The sequence below is a fragment of the Diabrotica virgifera genome, chromosome 9 (assembly GCF_917563875.1).
Source record: "Diabrotica virgifera virgifera chromosome 9, PGI_DIABVI_V3a".
Taxonomy (NCBI): Eukaryota; Metazoa; Arthropoda; class Insecta; order Coleoptera; family Chrysomelidae; genus Diabrotica; species Diabrotica virgifera.
The window spans coordinates 30,327,235-30,351,594 of NC_065451.1; the positions used below are offsets into that span (position 1 = coordinate 30,327,235).

Below are 24,360 nucleotides of genomic sequence, written 5' to 3' on the forward strand. Positions count from 1 at the left end.
TATTCGCGCACGATCGTTTCGCGTATCCCTTCCGAGTACTTGCAGACCGCGAATACATAAATAGCATACAACGTACGCAACGTGTATATAATATAGGTATAGCACTTCTTTTTGGATGGGGACAAAGCATTGAGCTCGTAATTTATATACTATAAGAAGTTTTCATATCTGTCGGCACTCCCATGAGCGCTTTAATTTTTTTTTCAAAATCATGCTTGGAAAATTTGCTCTGTGGGAACACACGAAAACAATGTGTTTTCACTTATTTCTGCGTAATTTACAACTGACATTTCCCCTAATTAACCGCTAACACCGTGACATTCCCCCTTCTTCTCTTGTAGAGGTATTTTATTATTAGTGTTATCTCATGACACAACCCATTTTTAACCAGTGTTATTTACGTATAATAAAGTACAGAATATAACCTATCTAATGAATAATTAAAACAAAAAATGAAAATTTCTGACATTCCCCCCTTTTTTTCCTGTACCCTTCATAATATTATAGAAGTCAAAGCTAGACTGGGTGAATTGAATATGTTCTTTTAGGTGGTGGAAATCATAACAATAAAATAAAAAATTAGGCATTCGTGTTTACTATAATAATACATTAATTGTATAAGTAAAAGTACACACACCCAAACTTATATGGAATCATCTTATATTTCTTACTATTGCGTGCGAATTAAAAAAACGAACACACGAAGTCAAACAAAATTTATTTTGAAGCAATTTAATAACAAATACATAACAATTTAATAAAACAATAAAGTATTTAACAAACAAATTGTAAGTAGTTGTTTTAAAGTCAACAGCATACAAAATTTCAATATAAAACGAATAATGTTTAAATTGTTTTTATTTATCTTTTTTTGTATTTTGTGGTAGTCAGTGTTATCACCTCTAGTCCTTATGCAAACTCCAGTGTGCGTGGGCACGCTCATAATCAAATTATCAACATTTTGTTGTGGTAGGTTGTTCCATCCTTTAAGAGCAGCTTGTACTAGTCGTGCGGTGTTTTGTGGATTATCCTGGCGAGTTCTAAATTTTCTTTTAAACATATCCCACAAATAATCTATAGGATTAAGCTCGGGTGAGTAAGCAGGCCACTCCAAACAAGGGATACCTTCTGTTTCAATGATGTCTGCTGTCACTCTAATGGTATGTGGAGGTCCATTATCATGCAATAAAATTAAATTTTCCCCTGTTGCACCTCTCCAAAGCCTGACTACAGGTTATCAACATACTTGTGAGCAGTTAAAGTCGATTGAATGAAAATTAAAGGAGTTTTTTATGGATCACATTTCCTCTCCAGAACATTACACTTCCTCTTGTATATTTGTGAACAGATCTGACAGTTTTCGTTCTTGCTTGTCTTCTTCGACCTCTAAGTATACGATTTCGTGGATCACCTGATTTTACACAAATCCTGACTTTTTCTGAAAATAGCACATTTTGTCAATTCCCAATGTTCCAGTTTTGGTGGTGAAGACACCAATTTAGGCGATCAATCTTGTGCTGCCTGGATAACTAGGGAACCCATAACTGCCTGCTGCTGTATACTTCATGGTACGAACTCTTCTTCTTATCGTTCCAACTGAAACAGTTACACCTGTAGCTTCCAAAAGCTGCCTTTGGAGTTGCAGGTGAGAAAAGGTTGGGTGTCTTCCAGCTGATTGGACAATTAAACGTTAGAAATCAATGTGTATGTGTGTAATTAGCGTAATGCGTTAGAGAGAATTCGATAATCTGTGACACACTGTAAAAAGGGTTTGGGATTATCCATAAATGGTTTTCTATCAGTATGCACTGTCACATGTCGTTTTGAGTCGTAGTTCAAAACTTTTTCATGCACATTTAAATCGTTCTTCGCCAGTATGTACGTTCATATGTATTGTTAAATTTCCTTTTAGTGAGAACTGTTTGGTGCAAATTTCACATTTAAATGATTTTTAAGAGGCCACAGTAGCGATCAACAGGTAGCAACAAACGCGTTCCAAGATTGCGGCTGTAATTTTGAATATTTTTTCGATATATTTGGCACACATATTCGTACTATAATAAAGAATGGCGGTACAGAGCCCAAATTGAGAAATATATTAATATGTGGAAATTGCTCTGTAATTAAAAAGAATATTAAAAAATGGGCTTTACCGCCATTAAGAAGAACAAAAAAATAAACTTTCTTTAAATGAACTTTTTTATCCCATGCCTACATTTTGTGTAATCTTGGAACTACTAAAATTTTTTATTTTGTAACAAGAAATAGAACATATTATAACTAATAACTAATTAGGCAACATAGAGAAATTGTCTGTCATTTTGACAAACCTGCGTCAGATTTTCTCTAATCAGTTCTGTCATCTTTATCGATATCTGTTCAGTGCAGTAGTGTGTTAATTTAAGAATTCGTTATTGTTGTTTCATAGGAAAGTAGTGTTTATTGATAGTTAATTTATTATATTTTTGTTGTTGTTGTACACCTCTTTGAAAGAATAGATTGTTGTTAATTGTGAGTTTTAGTTATATGTAGGTAAGTAAGTATATTCTACGTAAAAATATTTCGAATTCTAATGTGAGTATATAAAGTTTTAGGATTTTTTATTCTAAAAATATTATCAATAGTTTAAGAAAATGGGAAAAATAAATCAAACGAAAAATAAAGCGAAACCTTCCAAGAAAAAGTACATTAAAAACCGCGCTAGAATTATGCGAAAATTGAAATTTGTTTCGCTTCACAACGAAAAATGATTTTATTATTGTTTTATTATTAGATATTTCATGCAAATACCTGTCTTAAAATAAAATTTTCACCCATTTTGGTTTATTTTTATAAACATCTATTTACTAATAATAAAATCGTTTTCTATCACTTCCATTTAGCGCGACTATGATATTGTCAAAATATTAATCTTAGATAACGTCGAAGATTACCACTGTTGCCAAAGTTTATGATACTATCTCCCGAAGTTATATTTTGTTGCTACCTGTTGATCGCTACTGTTTACTTTTAACCAGCATGCACTCTCATGTGTAATTTTAAATCACGCTTTCTTAAAAATTGTTTGGTGCAAATTTCACATTTAAATGGTTTTTTACCAGTATGCACTCTCATATGTGCTTTTAAAACTTGTTTCGTTGAAAACTGTTGCAGATTTCACATTTAAATGGTTTTTCACCAGAATGCACTAACATATGTTTTTTTAAATTACTCTTTAATGAAAATTGTTTGTTGCAAATTTCACAATTAAATGCTTTTTCACCAGAATGCACTGTCATATGTGCTTTTAAATTACTCTTTGATGAAAATTTGTTGGCGCAAATTTCACATTTAAATGGTTTTTCACCAGTATGCACTCTTATATCCGATTTTAAAGATGATTTCTGTGAAAACTGTTTGGTGCAAATTTCACATTTAAACGGTTTTTCACCAGTATGCACTCTCATATGCTTTATTAAAAATGTTTTCGTTGAAAACTGTTTGGTGCAAATTTCACACCCAAATGGTTTTTCACCAGTATGCACTCTCATGTGCGATTTTAAGGCTGTATGACACTATGCATTTTCTTGTATCATTTCTAATATCGTTTCTGATATCGTTTCTTGTATACATTCTCTTGTATCATTTCTTGTACGTCCACATTTGTGCCATGTATGACACTATGCAAGTTCTTGTATCGAAAATTGTATGAAATTCGGCACGTGATTGGTCGAAATTTTGTTTGTCACCCTGTGTCACGTTATGGTAGTACTGCATCTACAGCTACAGCTGATTTTAAAGATTTTGTAAACTTTTAATTAACATTTTAATGTTAACCAGAATTTTACGTTGACTGTTTAAGGTTGATTATTTGTGTTTTTATTTTGTTTTGATATTTGTGCTAAAATATTTGCATTAGAATTATCTTCAGTTTGATCCAAATTAGGAACTATTGTATTCTACTGTATTGTCTATTAAAAAATTATGCACCATGAAACCTAAATTTATAGTTTGAACTTTACCAGGAGCTAAATATATGGTTATTAGTAGAACAGTAGTCCATACCAAACGGTATATTAAGTATCAATAAATGATTTATAAATAATACCTACAAAAACACAAATAAATTCATCAATACATGATCCCATTTTCATTTCAGCCGCCATTATGAGTAAGTAATAATGACATTTTAGATGTTTTACCAGCAGGTTTTACGTTTTTGCTCTTTGCGCAGAAATTGGCGCAGTTCTTGTACAAGAATCTGTGTCTGACTCAAATTCTTGTATCGTTTCTTGTATCTGTGTATGACACTATGCATTTTTTTGACATATCAGAAACGATATTAGAAATGATACAAGAAAATGTATAGTGTCATAGAGCCTTTAAATATAATTGAAAACTGTTTGTTGCAAATTTCACATTCAAATGCATTTTCATCAGTATGCAATTTCATATGTAATGTTAAAGTACTCTTTGATGAAAACTGTTTGGTGCAAATGTCACATTCAAATGCTTTTTCATCGGTGTGCAATTTTATATGTAATGTTAAATAACTCTTTGATGAAAACTGTTTGGTGCAAATTTCACATTGAAATGGTTTTTTATCACTATGCACTGTCATAATATGTTTTTTTTAAACAATCCTTTATTGAAAATTGTCTGCTGCATATTCCACATTCAAATGGTTTTTCACCGATATGCACTATCAGATGTGCTTTTAATCCACTCTTTGTTAAAAACTGTTTTCTTCAAATTTCACATCCAAATGGATTTTCACCAGTTCTCATATGCGATATTAAATTTTGTTTCGTTGAAAACTGTTTGGTGCAAATTCTACATTCAAATGGGTTTTCACCAGTATGCACTGTCATATGTGTTTTTAAATTACGCTTTATTGAAAACCGTTTGGTGCAAATTTAACATTCAAATGGTTTTTCACCAGTATGCACATTCATATGTATGGTTACATGCGTATTTGTTGGAAACTGTTTGTTGCAAATTCCACATTCAAATGATTTTTCTCCAGTATGCATTCTCGTATGCGATTTTAAAAGTGGTTTTGTTGCAAACTGTTTGGTACAAATTTTACATTCAAATGGTTTTTCACCAGTATGCACTATTATATGTGATTTTAAATTACCCTTTGTTGAAAACTGTTTGGTGCAAATTCCACATTCAAATGGTTTTTTACCGGTATGCAACTTCATATGTGTTGTTAAACTTGTCTTTGTTAAAAACTGTTTTCTGCAAATTTCACATCCAAATGGATTTTCACCAGTATGCACTCTCATATGCGATATTAAATTTTGTTTCGTTGAAAACTGTTTGGTGCAAATTCTACATTCAAATGGTTTTTCACCAGTATGCACTGTTATATGTGTTTTTAAATAACCCTTTGTTGAAAACTGTTTGGTGCAAATTTTACATTTAAATGTTTTTTCACCAGAATGCACTCTCATATGCGATTGTAACATTTGTTTCGTTGAAAACTGCTTGGTGCAAATTTTACATTCAAATGGTTTTTCACCAGTATGCACTATTATATGTGATTTTAAATTACCCTTTGTTGAAAACTGTTTGGTGCAAATTTTACATTTAAATGGTTTTTCACCAGAATGCACTCTCATATGCGATTGTAACATTTGTTTCGTTGAAAACTGCTTGGTGCAAATTTTACATTCAAATGGTTTTTCACCAGTATGCACTATTATATGTGATTTTAAATTACTCTTTGTTGAAAACTGTTTGGTGCAAATTCCACATTCAAATGGTTTTTCACCGGTATGCAACTTCATATGTATTGTTAAACTTGTCTTTGTTAAAAACTGTTTTCTGCAAATTTCACATCCAAATGGATTTTCACCAGTATGCACTCTCATATGCGATATTAAATTTTGTTTCGATGAAAACTGTTTGGTGCAAATTCTACATTCAAATGGTTTTTCACCAGTATGCACTGTCATATGTGTTTTAAAATTACCCTTTATTGAAAACCGTTTGGTGCAAATTTTACATTCAAATGGTTTTTCACCAGTATGCACTTTCATATGTATGGTTACATGCGAATTTGTTGGAAACTGTTTGTTGCAAATTCCACATTCAAATGGTTTTTCTCCAGTATGCATTCTCGTATGCGAAATTAAAAGTGGTTTTGTTGCAAACTGTTTGGTACAAATTTTACATTCAAATGGTTTTTCACCAGTATGCAGTATTATATGTGATTTTAAATTACCCTTTGTTGAAAACTGTTTGGTGCAAATTTCACATGCAAATGGTTTTTCTCCAGTATGCATTCTCGTATGCGATTTTAAAAGTGGTTTTGTTGCAAACTGTTTGGTACAAATTTTACATTCAAATGGTTTTTCACCAGTATGCAGTATTATATGCGATTTTAAATTACCCTTTGTTGAAAACTGTTTGGTGCAAATTTCACATGCAAATGGTTTTTCCTCAGTGTGTATCCTCATATGTAATTCTAAACGAGAACTGCTTGACCATGGTTTCTTGCAAATGATACATATAAAACGTTGTCCTCCAGCGTTAGCATTGGTAGGGGAAGTTATACATGGGTTCAAATTACTGTCACTTCTGTCATCATTTGTTAAGAGGCTACTGGCATCAGTTTTCATATCTTTACAAGAGAAACCTAAAATTATAATAATCTGTTAAATCAGAATATTGTAATTAAATAAAAATGAATAACATATCGTACGGGATCCGACTATGTAATATGTAGTTCGGCTATTATCTAATAGATGGCGCTACAGCAAGACTTCGTCTCACATCGCACAATAGATCTCAACCAAGAGACTATCTTCTCCAAACAGAAACTAACAAAGTAAATCTTCTCGGTGGATTGAAAGACAGTTTGCCTAAAATTGTGTTTGCACACGTCTGCTTTCCGGATGAAATTTTTTTTTTATTAAATTTTATACACAGACGAATATTTCTACCATGGGTTGCCTATCAAAATCGTGTCACAGCTAGCCTTAAACGGGGGCCGTAGGGGTTGAAATCAATATTTAACATTAATAGGGAAATTAATTATTTATAGGCAAATTATTTAAATTTAAAAAATACATAAAAACCTATCTAAAAACCCACTTACAATTATTTTTGGACGCACTGTCTTAATATATGAACGACAGCATAATCAGAGTAAAATTTCGGTGTATATTGGTATTATAATTAACAAAGTATTCAGCAGCTAAAGAGGTTTACCGTTCGTCTTGTTCTGTTGCATTATCTCTTCGATAGTTAGGTATGTTATTTCTTAGTTCCAACCTTAATACTACTTTTATGTACAATTGATACAGTTTCGATTGGCATAGGACAGTGCAAAACAGGCAACTCTTGCCTAGGCATGGTGCTGAGTCAGTCGACACTAATAATATAGGATCTAAATGTAAAATGTTGTACACACATATTTTTGAATAAAAATTTGAAATATTCAGTAAAATCCATAGATTATTCAAGAAAATATTCAAGGAAAAATATTTAAAAATAAGCCAACGGTGGCAACTTTTTAAAGACTCCTCAAAAAACAATGGATTTTGCGGTCGACATCAGAACTCGAACTCATCATTGGATCATGGTAAACAAAAAATTCAAAAAGATTTTATTATCTTGAGTTTCTCGAGGTAACTGTCGAGTTTTTTTTAGTTTTATCGAATTTGACTTTTTGATATCACTCAGAAGTCAAAACAACGAGATTATTTGCACAAATGGTGAAAATCAAAATATTTATTATTGGTAAACAAAAAATATCTCGACAGCGTTAAATGAATTTCTAAAGAAAATATAAATACAGTGGAACCCCGATAAGTCGGTTTCCGATAGCCCGGAAGTCCGGCTAACCTGGACAGATTTTCATCAGACAAAACAAACATTTTTCACTTTGACTGAGTTTTTTTACCAAGTAATAAACAATACTGTATACAACAGTACGTAATTTAGATGAACTGTGCAAACGTATTTCATGTTTTTGCAATTATAATATGTATTTGTTTATTATTTATATACAGTGGCGGCTCGTCAGGGTCGGCAGTGCCGACCCACACATTTATGGACACATTATAGATTTTTTAAATATTTAATTTAATCGGAGTTGATGATATTCGTTTCTGTGAAATAAAAAATATATCTGTGAGATAATACAGACTAAATTTTATTCATTGTTTTTAAAAGACTTCGATCCCGATACGTTAGTTAAGTGATCCCTGTGCGCTGTGCGTAAGAGACTTTCAAATTAATGATCCTATAGCCATGCACCCGCACCCGATTGCGATTGTGTGAATTCTTATTATAAAGCCCGGCACGGCATGCCGTCCCCAGATCGAGGAGTTGCTATATAATAAGAAGCTATGGAATATTAGCCGATAGGCAACCAATTATACATTCTCCGTACTTATTTGAATGGCAAGTACGGCAGCGGGTACCTCTGCCGAGGCCGAGCGGTGATCTGCAAACGGCAGAAAGGCACGTACGTAGCCATGTATTGCCTTGCTAGCGCGCCCGGGATAATTATGAAATAGGTACTTAAGTAGTTTTACGTCGTTTAATTATTAATATGATTAGTGATATTGTAATTCTTGTCGGTCTTGACGGTCCAGTTAGCTGGGGCTCAGTCGATCGACAAGTTTAGTGGATTTGCGATTTGCGGTCGCTGGTTCGAGCCTCAGCTAGGTCATGAAATTAATAAAAGGCCAACGCCGTAGTATAAAACTCAATAGAGTCTACGGCTTGGTCTGGAATAAACTGGCGTCTGATCGGCCTATGGAGGAGCGATACGGGAAGGGATAAGGGCTTCCGGCTTGGTGATACTCCTCCATAGATCCCTACCGAAGGGCGTTGACGCCTAAGAACGGTGTATACATATTGTAATTCTTTTAAGTTGTTAGGAATTACCATTTAGGGGACAGGATGTATCGAAGCATTCGTTAAATCAAGTTAATTATAGAGAATAAATAAAATTGTTTAACAAATACGATCTGGAATTTTCCAATTTATTTTCTGACTCGAAGAATATACCGGCGTACCTAAAACAGCACAGAATGAAAGAATCAATTAGAAGTTACATTTTGATCCTTTTCGGTAGAAGTAGACGAAACTACTGATAGAGGTAACATGTCATTCACAAGTATCAATAATTGTTCTTCGATACGCGTTACGTCTAAATTTATGAGAGGTTGTTAGGTGTTCAGACGTGAGTAGAAGCCATAAGACAGAATATATTTTTGGTGTTTTAATTTAATGGATAGATTAAATTTTTTGATATCAAAAATAAATTGGTAAGGCAAATTTATGACGGGGCTGTCTTGATGTCCAGTGAATTGTATGGTCTCCGGACAAAAGTTAAAACAATTGCACCAGGCAAAACTATTATTTGCTCACTGTTATAAGTCATTGACCTCTTTGACTATTCAAAATTTAAAAGTTACGCCAAAGAATTTTCAAAATATCTATTAGTTCATTATCTATAAGTTCATTAAAAATTATCCATCATTTTTTAATCAAATAAAATAAGAAAATGAATTAACAGTTTTATATTCTGATCCAAATATTTTCGGAAGGTTTGATAAGTTACAGACTATGTATAATTTTATATACTGCAATTCATTAGGTACAACAAACTGTTCCCGAAATTAATAAATTATTGTGCTCAAATGTGGGCAAATTCTGTCTCAAATGAACGGGATTTCTCTTGTCTCAAAAGAGTCAAAACGTATTGTCGAAACACCATGAAACAGTAGAGAATGTCAAACTTGTCTCAAATGTCGATAGAAAAAAACTTTTAAAATCCCTCCAAAACAATAATAAATTTTACAATTACATACATTATAACCCATTTTGCTACTTCGAAACAACATAGACTAGAGTTAATTTATAAACAGGTATAGTTTCTAAATTTATAGGAAAAAACAAAAAAAAACAAAAACCAAAGATCTCCTATGAAATTGAAGCCTTTGGAGACAAAACCTTGGCGACCCTGTCCCTAAAGCCAAGAGCCGCCACTGTTTATATTTCGTCTTCGAAGAACCAAAACCGCTTATGTGACATTTTTCCCCAAATGTACTTTATGGTTCGTTTGAATAGATAGTGAGACGAAAAAAAATAGACGATTTCTAGAGTGTAATACTAATACCACATCCAAAACGTCCACATTTTATATTGTGGTATTACACTTCTCGAAAACTCGAACTGTTAACCCTTTTTCGTTTCTGTATTTTAATTATCGTCTTCTAAAATGTCGATTTTGAGACAATAACAATATTAATGTAAACTATATACATCAGCAGTCGGGGAACTTATTTATCATTACCCCAAAATATTTTTGTGTAAGTTGATATTACCCCATGGCAAAGAGCAAAAAAAATCGAAATCGCCTCTTTTTAGCATCTTTAATATTATAGCATCCCATGATAATTTTAAAAAGAAAACAATAACTAAAAATTTAATTTAAACATCATTTATTCAATTTATCAATGTAATACCTATGGTTTGTTTTTTAAACCAAGAGGAGTTATTCAAATTTACCGCGCTCTATTGCTTGTTTGTAATTGGTCCAACCGTAGGCAAGTTTACTACACTGTTATAAAATTTTGACACTAATAAGATTTATCAAGTTTTGACACTTTTGGCATTTCATAGGTTAATTAAGTTATATCGGCGATTTTTTATGTTTTCTGTGTTATTCCTTTAATTTTTAGATTGTTAGTCTGCTTTTATATAAAAAGCAGTTGTTTTTGGAACTCTTTAGCGACGTATTAATTTAATACAATATTTATGGAATACCGTTGAGAGCCGACTAGATCAACCAAAACAGAAGATGTATTTGGCTATTATTCTAGTGACTTTCTTGATTGTAAATCTGTCTTTTTAGTTTACTCCTCCTGGTTAAAAAATAAACTATAGTAATACATAATGGTAATGATAGTAATATAACATAAATAATATATATAACAAATTGAGACCCATTGGGGTACAATTTAGGGTTGACAATTTGGGTTACTGTAACAAATTATAATAAAAATAATAACGGTGGTACAAACAAAAATTAGAATTGAAAAAATAATAAAAAAAGAATAATTAACATTCTTCCTTCACGTTTTGGAGAAATGATGTTGTTTCATGTTCGTTACAGTTGCTTCAAAATTGGGACTTTTTGATGTAAGAGCGATTTGAATACAGTCTTCGGCGTTTAATCGGTTTCTGTTCTTCGTTTTTATGTACATAGAGTGGAAAAGCCTTGTTCGCACAAATATGTTGTTTCAAATGGCAGCAATTTTTTAACCGCCTCTTCATGTGCAATTTTGAAAACCTTCAGCTTTTGACATCCAACAAGACGACTGATTTGGTTTACTCTCAATTTGAATACATGCTTCAGTATTAGATCGAAGGTCAAGAATTGCTTCTGCCAAACCTGAAGATTGTTCTGGTATCATAGCAATTTCAAATTTAAAATCCAACTGACAGTACGTGTATCAAGATCTGGAAAGTAATCTGAAAACCGCTTTCTGAGTTTGATAAGATGTCTTACAATAGGGAACTTGCATAAATTTTTAAATATTAAAATGATATTAAAAAACATAAGGTAACATGATCTTAAAACGCTTGCATGCGAAAAAAACAAATATATTTAACCCGTAGGCTAATTACGACGTTTTGAAAATGCTATAAAATTCAAATATCTTAGGAGGCTCTTGAACGTCCTTCGATTGGTTGACGTCACGGGCCATAGGCGTAACCAGGGGGGGTTTTGGGGGTTGTAACCCCCCCCCCATTGGGATGTACTTTCAGCTCTATACGCTTAAGGCTGTTTTATCGGTGCACCAAAACCTAGGGACAGTGTTTTCTCTGTTATTTACCGACAGAATGTCTCGAAATTTGGACACGTTATTCGAAATTATGTTGCCTTGAAAGTGATGGTTTTAATTTTTTATTTTTTTGAAAATTCTGTTGAAAAATTGGATTATAATGTTTAACGTTCTATTATAACCAAACTTTTTACTCCCATCACTTGAAAGAGTTTTTTTTTCTGTAATCGTTGATATTTTTTTCACCTTTCTGTGTCCAGTAATAATCGAGAAAAGCGTGTTCCAACTTTGAAGAAAATTGCTAAAAATATTGAAATCTTATAGTGAAACGTGTTACCCATCAGTGGTGCTTAGTTTCAACGTTATCGCCTTCGTGACGTCAAAATCTCATAAACGTACGGTCAGTCGGAGTCGGTCCGGTCAGTTCGCTTAAATTAGAAACTATTTCCAGTAGTTATTCATTCTTGTATTTTCTTAGTGTTTCTAGTGTTTACAGTTTATAGTATTCTTAGTTATTTTGAAAACAAAAAAGTTCTTTAGTTTACGGGTATTTTTAAGTAATATATTATTAGTTTAGTGGTATAAGTTACAAGTTCTTTAGTTTACGCGTATTTTTAAGTATTAGATTAGTTTAGTGATATAAGTTGACAAGATAAGAAATGAGTCCCAGTAAACGTCCTAGGCCAAGGAAAAGGAGAGGAATTGCACTACAGTAAGTATTTATTATTTATATACGAGTATTTACAACCGTTTTTAAAAGCTTTTATTTAATTTGACTTATATAGTGCGGTTATTATTTTTTTAATATGTTATAGCTTCATTCTTCAAGAATATCGATGTAACAATATTGTTGCTAAACAGATAAGTTTCATTGTATACCGGGTGTAACAATGATAATCTGTTTTTTCTTCAAAGTTTGGAACACCCTGTGGAATATTCTAGCATATATAAAATATTGAAATTACAACTAAAGTGCAGTCTTAGGCTTTCTTAATATTTTGCTCTTTGATTCATTCGCTTATGTTGGATAATAAAAAAGTTAGGTACTTTAACAACTAGCAACGTTCTTCATCAATACAGGGTGTTTCTAAATAAATGAGAAAACTTTAAGGAGTAATTATGCATGAAAAATAATGGCCGTTTGCTTTATAAACATATGTCCGCAAATGCTTCGTTTCCGAGATACGGGATGTTGATTTTTTTCTTACAAACTGACGATTTATTTATTGCTCTAAAACCGATTGAGATATGCAAATTAAATTTGGTAGGTTCTAAGAGATAGTTATTGCGCATTTTTTGGCATACAATTAAGAATTTTATATTCACCATTGGCGTGCATATGGGTAGAATGATCGAGTAATATGACCCGTATGAACGCCAATGGTGAATATAAAATTCTTAATTGTATGTCAAAAAATGCGCAATAACTACCTCTTAAAACCTACTAAATTTCATTTGCATATTTCAACTAGTTTTAGAATAATAAATAAATCGTCAGTTTGTAAGAAAAAATTCAACATCCCGTATCTCGGAAACGAAACATTTGCGGACATATGTTTATAAAGCAAACGGTCATTATTTTTTTATACAGAATTACCGCTTAAAGTTTGTCGCACTTATTTAGAAACACCCAGTTAGAAAAAGGAAAATTGGTACGTTTATTTATATTCCAGAGATGAATCGATTTCATTAATTGCGAATTTGTAGTACCAGTCATATGCGTCCGTTTTGGGTAGGTCAAGAGTTATTTTATCGCATAAGATTTTTGTCTTTAATTTTTAAGAATTTGTGACTTTAGATTATTAAATTATGAGCTATTCTAATACTAAAAGTTACTCTTGGTATAAGTTAGTAAAATACACTGTTTTTTTTTAAACTTTATTGCAGTCTTTGTTTCGTATATCACAAGAGAGAAAATTTTGCCAGCAATATTTTCGACTGGTATGAAAGTTTGTTGCCTGGCAATTTTCGCGAATTAAATTTGTGAAATAGTCAAATTTAAAAGACGAAAAATTTTCAAATCGATTTTTCTAGAAAACGGTGTGTCCTACGGACTTAAATCAAGAGCACCTTTTAGTACTAGAATATCTCACAGTATAATAATCCAATATCAAAAATGCTTAAAAGCTAAAGATAAAAAACTTATGCGATAAAATAACCGTTGCCCTACCCATAACGGACGCCTATGACCGGTACTAGAAATTCACGATGAATGAAATCGATGCACCTCTGGAAGATAAATATGTGTACCAATTTTTGTTTTTCTAAATACAAGGGTTCTGGAGGTATATAAGAAAAACTAATTACAAGACGCCATCTTCAAAGAGCTCTAGCTCCCTTAAGAAGCATTTTCGTACTAGATGAATTGGGTTTAAATGTCTTAAAATTATATGAGGAGTCTCCTGTCTTCGTTTGTCGGTAGAGTTTCTGGACACCCTGTATATAGCGTTGATTACGTTCTTCACAAACACCCGTTGTTCGTTTTATTTTAAAAATATCATAATAGTTCATCTTCAGTAAGGTCGTATCTTTTTCCTAGAATAATTTTGTTTCTTTCTCATATTTTTAGGAACTTAAAAATCAAAAAAGCTACTTTAAACAAAAGTTCTTCATCAAATAGTTCATTCCATCAAGGATTAGCAGAAACATCTGCTTCACCTAGTTGTAGTGTCGATTCGTAAGTAACCATTTTACAAATGACTATATTTTATGATTCCTATATATGGTATTGTTCTGAAGCTATTTCCTTGTGGCATTTTTATGATTAACTATTTATATGGGAAATATTTCTGTATTTTGTATTTTGACAACGACACCCGATTTGGGCGTCGAAACGTTAATAAAATTATTCTATATTCTATATTCTTATATCTAAATAGTTAACCTATATGGTAATAGTATTGAATACTTTTAGTAAAGTAAATACAGGGTTCATGATCTTACATATTATTTGTCTATGGTCAAAACATTACCAATGTTTTACTCTTAAATAATAATAATAACAAATAATATCATTTGTAGAAAATACTTTAAATTTTATTGTTATTTCTAGTGATAGCTGTCCTCTGTTAATTGAGATTGCATCTCAGCAAAAACCATCTTTTTCGGTAGAAGGCAGAAGAATAGTGGACATGAACTTTTTCATTAAATCGATTCAAGGTTTGAATGATCATTTTCCATTTTCATGCAACTTTTCTTATATGGAGATTATTAAGGAAAAAATGGATGGATTGATAAGTACATTGACATTTAAATGTAAAATGTGCAATATTGAAAAGGAGATAGCAACAGAGGATTCTGGTAACAATTCACTGAATTTGAATGTAGCACAAGTGATGGCTACTATATCCACCGGGTCTGGTTATTCAGGCATACAGCAGCAACACGCTGCATTAAATATACCTGTGATGTCCTACAGGCAGTATGCAAAACATACGGAGACAGTTGCAGATATCATCTGCCAAACACTTTCTGATTCCGTAGAAGAGGCTGGACGGGAGGAATTAGCTTTAGCCAAAGAAATTGGGGAAGTAGATTCCGACGGAAATGGGTTAATAACCGTTATAGCTGATGGTGCTTGGTCCAAAAGATCGTACAAAGTAAACTACGATGCTTCTTCAGGTGTAGTAAGTGTGTTGTATTGACAAGATAGACAATCTTTCTATATATTTTGTTTTTTAGGCTTGCATAGTCGGTGCCAAAACTGGAAAGATTTTATTTGTTGCTACAAGAAATAAATACTGCATTATATGCGCGAGAGCAGCAACAAAAAATGAAACAGTTACATCCCATACATGTTCTAAAAATTGGGAAGGATCATCCACGTCCATGGAAACTGATATAATAGTTGAAGGTTTTAAAAGAAGTGTGGAGATGCATCGATTAAAATACATACAATTAGTGGGTGACGGAGATAGTAGTGTATATAATTCATTATGCATTAAAAAACCATATGGTCCAAATATTTTAATAAAAAAAATTGAATGCATAAATCACCTTTTACGCAATTATTGCAGTAAATTAAGAGATTTGGCAGCAAAAAAAATTTCAACTAAAATGAAACCTGTGGCGCCAGAACTAAGAAAACGTTTGTCTAGTAATATACCGAGATTAAGACTAGGAATCAAAACAGCGATCGCCTACAGAAGAAATGAAACAAATAGTATGGAGATTCAAATGAAAAACTTAATAAAAGACATAAAAAATTGTCCGTACCATGTCTTTGGGCAACATACAAACTGCGATCAATATTTTTGTAAAGGATCCAAAGAAAACGAAATAAACTTTGTTATCAAATTAGAAGAATGCGGATTATTGAATGACATTCTCTCGTGTGGCAACAGACTAATTCAACATACTCATAGCTTATTGTTGAATATGAATAATAATGCAGCAGAAACATATAACTCTGTGATTTCAAAGTTTGTTGGGGGTAAAAGAATTAATTTTGTTCTGAGAGGTAGCTACGATACACGGTGTAAAGCTGCAGCGATATCATTCAATGAAAGAGAGCATTACTTTAGTGACCTACATAAGAAAATGACCATGAAAAGTCCAGGAAAATATACAACTAAATACATAGAAAAAATCAAAAGAGTAAGGAACAAAAGAAGACTGCGTAGAGAATTACACCCATTAATAAAGAAAAAAAGAAAAAGTGCACCAGCTGATAAAAATTACGGTGCAGTAGATATAGAAATAACAACAAGCGAGAAAGAGAGTTTTTTGGAATCCTTACGAAAAAGTAATGAGGAGATTGCAAAAATAGAACAATCTACCAGGGGCCAATCTACAAATTTTTTGTGGAAAGAATACAGACACAATCGTTTGACAGCCTCTAATTTTGGAATTGTATGCAAATTGAGGAAATCTACAAATCCTGCAAACACTACAAAAAAAATATTGTTTTCAGATTTTCACGGATCTGCTGCTACAAGGTGGGGGCAAGATCATGAGGCAATTGCAAAACTGGAATTTGAAGCAAAATATAATTTAAAAGTACGAGAATGTGGATTATTCATTTCTGAAGAAAATCCGTTTCTGGCAGCGAGTCCGGATGGCATTATTGATGACGATCATATCGTAGAAGTAAAATGCCCCTATTCGGCTTGTAAGTTGTCCCCAGAAGAAGCTGTCAAATTAAAAATAATTAAATACCTAACACACGAAGAAAATACTTTTAAATTAAAACAAACCGATAATTATTTTTATCAAGTTCAAGGACAGCTGGCAATAGCTCAGAAAAAATATTGCTACTTTATTGTTTGGACACCTATGGGTTTCATTGTTGATAAGGTACATATTTATATTAGTCTATAAACGTATTAGAAACCTTTTCTTTCATGTCAGAATTTTAATATTCAAACAATATTTTTATGAAAAAGATAAAGGCAGTTTTTGTTTTTATTTGATTCAGAGTTGGACCACTATCTCCATATAGCCTATTTCAGCATCCCATGCATCCTCAGTGAAGCTATGTAGTCACAACTCTGAAAGAAATATCAACAATCCTGCCTATTTAAGGGAAACCATCACGATGCAATGATTACACCTTTTGAGACGCAATCCAGCGACATCTCTCGCAATGCGAGGAAAACAACGAAAAGCCCTAGATACAAAGTTTACTAATGTTTAAACAATTAGAATAATTGAAATAAAATTATAATAAACAATATTTTAAATCTAAGACTTTTCGTTAATAAACTGCTTTCTGGCTGCATCCTGTATCTCCGGCTTTTAATATACAGGATGTAACAAAAATACAGGTCATAAATTAAATCACATATGCTGGGACCAAAAATATCCAATAGTATCCGATACATTCGAAAAAATCGATTTCCATTTTGTAACGTCAAAGGGCTGTAACTTTTTATGTGCACATTTGTACTAAGGTAAATTAGGTTCAATCGAATTATTTTTGGTCCCAGAATATGTGACTAAATTTATGACCTGTATTTTTGTTATATATAATATTATATATATTTGTATATACAAATTATATATATAATATTTTTATGATTACTGTTAGTATTATTTATGTATCATTATTTATCGTATACTTAATACTGATACCTGCACATACTAAACTACACAAACTAATTTACATATTTTATAATTACAGATAAAAGCCGAGCCGGAATTTTGGAAGCAAATATTGCCAAAATTGAAAAAATTTTATATTGAAAATATGTTGCCACATATTTTAAGTAGGTAGTTAAATAACAAAAGTATTTTCAGATTATATACTTTCTTCTAATAAAATACAAAACAGGGTGTTTTAAAATAATACAGAAAATTATACTACTATCCGCGATTTGTGTTTTATTCATCAATTGGAAACTTTTCTTATGTAACTGCAACCTATAAATATATTAAAATAATGTATACATATTCCATTCAGAGGACTTGCCAGATAAATACATTTACTATTATGATGGTTTGGCAGGTACCAATTTTTTATAGATAAATAAAAATATGTATTTTAATTTTTCTATGCTAATATCAGTTTTCTCTAATAAATAAATAACTTATTGAAATCATTTTCAACCTATAATTGCGAAATTGGTTATTTGTTTGTGACAACAAATTGTAATTTTTTTATAATAATATTTTTATGTTATTTTAAATTTATTATAAATACACACCATGATGTTTTTTGGAGTCACGTTTCACAAATTTTTATTCAATACTATATTTAGCTAAGATATTATAAATTAAAAATGCGATAATTATTTTTAAAACATTATCTACGATAATCAATCTAAAAAGGTATTCCCGACAAAATAATGTATTTTGTTATCATTAAACTACCTGTCCGCCGGCGCCACTGAGTAAAGATCGAATTGTAGATCGCACACCCTACTTCAAATCAATTTGAAGTAGAGAGTCACGTGGGTCTGACGTCGCCAGTGTAGAAATGTAAGCGATACGCCCCTTCCAAATTGCACTGTGCTTCAACTGATAAAACAGCCTTAACATCATATCCCTCAGATATTTCCAGTAGTTGTAACCCCCCCCTTTCAGGTAGATGTAACCCCCCCCCTTAGGATCATCCTGGTTACGCCTATGTCACGGGCCACCGTCATGCCACCGTCAACCGGGCTAGCTAGTCGGAAACAACGCGATTAGGGTAGGTATCACGGGTATATTACATTTTAATCGTCTTTAATGGAAAATTCCTAGGTATTATTTATGTTCATCTTATATATTGTAATAAGTAGTTCCCCAATCAGCTTAGTTTTAAACTGAAATTGATAAAGCTGAGTGCTACTTTGTAAAGAGTTTAAAACGCATAATATGACGGACGAGGGTTTTTCAAAAGGTCAATCTGACTAACTTACCTACCGTTGATGTCTTCACCGTGGCAACTTTTATAAAAAGTAGTAAAAGCTATTCTATTGGAGAAATGCGAGGTGTCAAAGCAAATAAGTAAGAGTTATTAATAAGCATGTTTAAACCGTTTATAACAATAGTTTGGTACCATTATACATGATACTATAAATAAAGAGATAACATTTTCCCGTAGCTCAAATACGTCCGCGTTCGCGCATTGATTACGTAACTGGAGACCGGAAGTTGAATTTGAATTCTTGTTAAAGTTAAATGGGATTTGTATGCATTATGTGATGAAATTATTCAATTAGCAAAATAACATTAAACTTCAATGTATTCGAAAAGAATTTAGTGTCGAGATTCCAGTCAAAATAACTGTCAAAGATAAAATATAAAATACAACCGCGAAAAATTCAAAGTAATCGGACATTACGAATGATTACGAACCATTACGAACTTGCCGGTCTCCAGTTACGTCACGACTTCCGGATGTGCAATATATTATCTTGTTATTTATTTACTTATTTTCAAACCCAAAAATTAGAGGTATAAAAATGTTTTACGCATTTATTTACATCAGAATATGAAAATATAACTCTTTAGAAGGAAATTGGATGTTTCACCAACTCTCTACGATTTTTTTTTTCAAAAAGTTATAGCCTTCAACATTTGAACTCTTGGGATAAACAATTTATAATATCTAAGCAACAAATTCGTTAATCTGGCTTTACAATTTCTTTTTATGTTTGGAATTGAATGATCTTCATTTTAAAGCTTTAAAAAATATAAAAAAATGATTTGTACAATAAATAATGCAATTGTAAAAAACGGTCATTTTGGACCTTTCGCAGGCTCTTTTGCAATAACCAATAAACGAAATTAAACTTACCATAGCTCAAATTGTAGGTTTTTTAATTTACTACAACTTTCTATTAAAAAGTTTTTCTCTAAAATCAATATCCTAAGCTGCAAAATTAAAAATCTTTAAAAATTGCAAATTTAAGAAATGAAAATCGCAATAAAAAAAAGCGCACAATATTTTTGGTTACATTTTAGTAGAAGTTATTTCTGGCATCGTCCTTTACAACACCTGATAGGTTTCAAAAATTCCTGAATTATATCCTGAAATCGACCTATTTTTCACCCACAGCCTGGGGTATATCTAGTGCATTGGCAGGGGAAAAAAGAAGAGGAAGACCGAGGTCACGATGGAGTAATGGAGTTAGAGAAGATATGAGAAGAATTAACGTAAGGAACTGGGAAATAAAAGCGACTGACAAAAGGGAGTGGAAAAGAATAATAATACATTAAGCCACGGGACTTCTAGTGCTTACATATTATTATTATTATTATTCAAATACGACATGGTATTATGAATATCTTGCCCCAAGTATGTTTTAGAGACTGAAGTTAGTATGATTCGTATATGAATCATCGTACATTTGCGTGACTAATTTTGTCGGACAAAACTAATATTCCTAGTATTCAAATGTGAATTAATTTAATTAAAAATTTTCTTTTTGGTTTCCCTGTATACAACTGCAGATCCAACAACCTTGCAAGGTGGGGACAATGAAATAAAAATTTTCTCGTGACTGACGTACGCAGGATTCTTTTTCGGGATGGGCTGTTATTTTCTTATTCTTCATGTACCATGTACTTTCAGAACGTTGGTTACCATCATAGCTATCTTAATTTTATTTATTGCCAGCCTAAATCAACCATGAAGTTCTGCTTCGTCCTGGACTGCGTTTGCCTGTTATTTTCACTTGCATAATATCTTGTAGCAACCTATATTTGGGACCTCTCATTAAATGTCAGAAATAATCCAGCTATCTCTTTAGATCGATTTTATTCACAGTGCAAGACTCGACTCCATACAGTAAGACCGAGAACACGTAGCAGGGAAGTAGTCGGATCCTTAATGCCAATTTTAGGTCACTGTTACATAATACTTTGGACATCCTTCTAAAAGCGGCCATTCGGGGGGTTTTATTAAATTATGATCAAATTACCATAACATAGCACCGAAAATTACTATTTTTATATGGTCTCTGGCATTATTTATTTTTATTTTATTTTTTTTTTTTATTTAGCGTATGGCTTAAGTACATCACAGAATATATTTAGACTTATGCATTATACAATGCATCACAAACAGATGTCCAATTTTTTTATATATTCGATTGACCCTTCGGTTGCCATTACAAAGTCTATAGGGTCGCCTGTGTATGCTCTGCGTGGGCAGTCCTGAACAATATGACTGATCGTCTGTCTTGCAGCTCCGCAGTCACAAGAAGGCGAGGGGAGTTTACCCCATCTGTAGAGGGAGTCGGCGCATCTTCCACAGGTTGTTCGAATGCGATTAAGGGCTGCCCAAATCTTACGGGGACGTTTAAATTCGCCAGGTTTTTCTATGATGTCCGGTAGACTATGGTAATGCGGATCTGTCCTACTTTCCCAATCTTCTCTCCATCGGGTATTTAAGTCAAAGTTGGATTGCTGCAGCGCTTGAGCAGATTGTAGAGGGGGTAACCTGGATCGGAGACGGTTTCCAAGAATATCGGGGATGTCGTTGTGGACTAGAAGCTGGCGACTGTCCATTATTTTGTTATATTCTTTAACCAATGCATGTGTGGGTGGTGCTATATTACTAAGGGTGGGTAGCCACATTGTAGGGGTGGGCTTAATTGTGCCTGTTATCATACACATAGCACGGTTTAGTTGGGTGTCGACCAGGTGGGTATGCCTGTTATTTAGCTACACTGGAGAACAGTATTCTGCTACCGGATATATCAAGCCAAGAGCAGAGAATCTTAATGTTGATGCTGTGGACCCCATGTAGTGCCGCAGAGTTTCCATATTATATTGTTGCGTGTTTTCAATTTTGCTGCTGTTTTCGTCAGGTGTTCTCTGAAGGTGGGCGTTCTGTCTAGAGTAATTCCAAGGTATTTCGGGTATTTATTGTGTTTTAACAGCTTGTTATGAAAATTCACTCGCAATTCTGTTTGCCAGCTTGTTGTTGAGATAAAAAGCTGATACTTCAGTTTTTGTAGTACTTGGCTGTAGTCTCCATTTCTTAAGGTATTCGCTGAGGATGGATAAGTAATTCGTGAGAGTGATTTCTGTAGTCTCTAAAGACTGGTGGCTTGTTGCAAGGGTCCAGTCGTCAGCATATCCAAACTTCCGAGATTCGGTTTCAGGCATGTCAGCAATATAGAGGCTGAAAAGTAAAGGGGCAAGGACAGAACCCTGTGGAAGACTATTGTTAAGTTTCATCTGTCTACTCGTCTCCTTTCCCATTATAACCTGGAAGGCTCTGTTTGTCAGCATGTTGTCAATGAGATTAATTATCTTTCTGCAGGGGATAATACGGGCCAGTTTATATATTAATCCCTGTCTCCAAACAGTATCATATGCTGCTGTTAAGTCTATAAATACTGTTGCTGACTTTTGTTTCTTTTGAAAACTAGCTTCTATAAAAGTTGTTAATAACAGCACTTGGTCCGTACAGCTTCGATGAGGGCGGAAGCCAGCTTGTTCAATGGGGACATTTTCTAGTATCCTGTGACGAATTCTGTTGAGGAGAAGCTTTTCTAATAGTTTATACACCATGCTGAGTAGAGCTACGGGGCGGTAGTTTTCTGGCTTATCGTTTGATTTGCCCGGTTTCGGAATTGCAATTATCTTTGTTCGCTTAAGTGAGAAAGGAATGTTACCTACTGAAGTATATCATTACAGAACAGTGCAAGCCACTGTTTCGTGTATGCACCACTGTGTATTAAGAACTCTGGATGGATACCATCAAACCCAGGTGCTTTACCTGGTTTCATTTTTTTCAGCGCACGTGTGATTTAAAAATAAGTATTCTTGCTGAATATTCGGAGTTCGTTCTGTTCATTTGTTTTAATGCCCTTAATTCTCTTTTCACGTTGGTAGTATGTGTTCGATCTCGTGGAGCTCTGGATAGAGATACTATATGGGATGCAACCTTGTTAGGAGACATTTTAGACTCTCTGGATTCCAGCTGGTTAGCTCCTCCAATTTTCCGAATAGTGACCATGCCTGCCGGCTTGATTTTTTGAAGTCAAGGTTTTCGACAGTCTTTATCCATTTTTCTGTCACCACTTTCGAGAAACTTCGTGTATAAGTCTTCACATGTTTCAGTCCATCCGGGCACATATTCTTTGCGATACCCCCTAGGGATGGTTTCCTTGGCAGCGCTTATTACTGAACCCACAAACCTCTCCTAATGTTTGCTGGTTGGAGGGACCAGCTCAAGGTCCGGTCTAGTTGTTCAGAGAACTTCTTCCAGTTTGCTTTTTTAAATATTCCACCTGGATCGAGGATACGATCTAATTATTGGAATTGATATTCCGATGGCGATAAGCAGAGGACGATGTTGAGTATGTGGTAAGTCTGCAAGGACACTTCTAGTAGTTGTTAGTGGTCTATCATTGGTATCTTTTGACACAAAACATAGGTCTGGGTTATATTCTTTTCTCCATGCAGCTGATTTAAATGTTCCTCTGTCTTTGGCATCAAAAACTAGATATTTGTTTTGCTCTTCGGACCATTCTACTAGTGCCTCCCCATTTTCATCATTCGTGGTATACTTCCACATTTCGTGGTGGCTGTTGAAGTCGCCGATGTATATAGTAGGATGTGGATGAGTCTTTAGCACTTCTGGGTTCCACGTAGTGGCTGGAGGTTTGTATATATTAACTACGGTAATATCTCCAATCTTGGTGACTACTTCATGTATATTATTTTCATTGGAAGCAGAAAGCAGGAAACCATTTTCTATATTGCAGCGAATGTAGGTTGCGACGCCGTAATGTTTATCATAGGTGGCTCCCAGTAAATCGTAGCCAGGTATTTTCCCCCTTAAATCAAGCTGGACTTTGTCTTCAGTATGGGTCTCTTGTATGGCAACCAGGTCAATGTCGTTATCGTGTAGGATTTTTTGCAACATTTGGCATTTTGCCTTGCTTATGCCCAGGGGCGTCATTTGGGCGTCCAGGGGGGGCATTTGCCCCCCCCTGGCCCTAAAAAATGACTGAAATTTACAAAAAATACATCAATATTCATCATAACCTCATATATAATGTATTGTATATATAGTGCTTGCCCCCCCCCCAAACAAAATTTGAAATGACGCTCCTGCTTATGCCCTCGATGTTAAGGTGACAGACTCGGAGACACGGTCCGAGATCTCTAGTCAGTTGGTTCT

General features: G+C 33.4%; 1 protein-coding gene across 1 annotated transcript in view; it reads right to left on the bottom strand.

Moving 5' to 3' along the window:
- Positions 1–699: 699 nt before the first annotated feature.
- The window catches only part of LOC126892617 (gastrula zinc finger protein XlCGF57.1-like), a 96,469-nt gene continuing 72,808 nt past the window's right edge, over positions 700–24,360 (bottom strand). Inside the window, exon 2 of the mRNA XM_050662200.1 lies at positions 700–6,625. Coding sequence (XP_050518157.1) covers positions 4,896–6,625 — 1,730 coding nt within the window. The 3' untranslated portion in view covers positions 700–4,895. The remainder of the gene's footprint in view (positions 6,626–24,360) is intronic.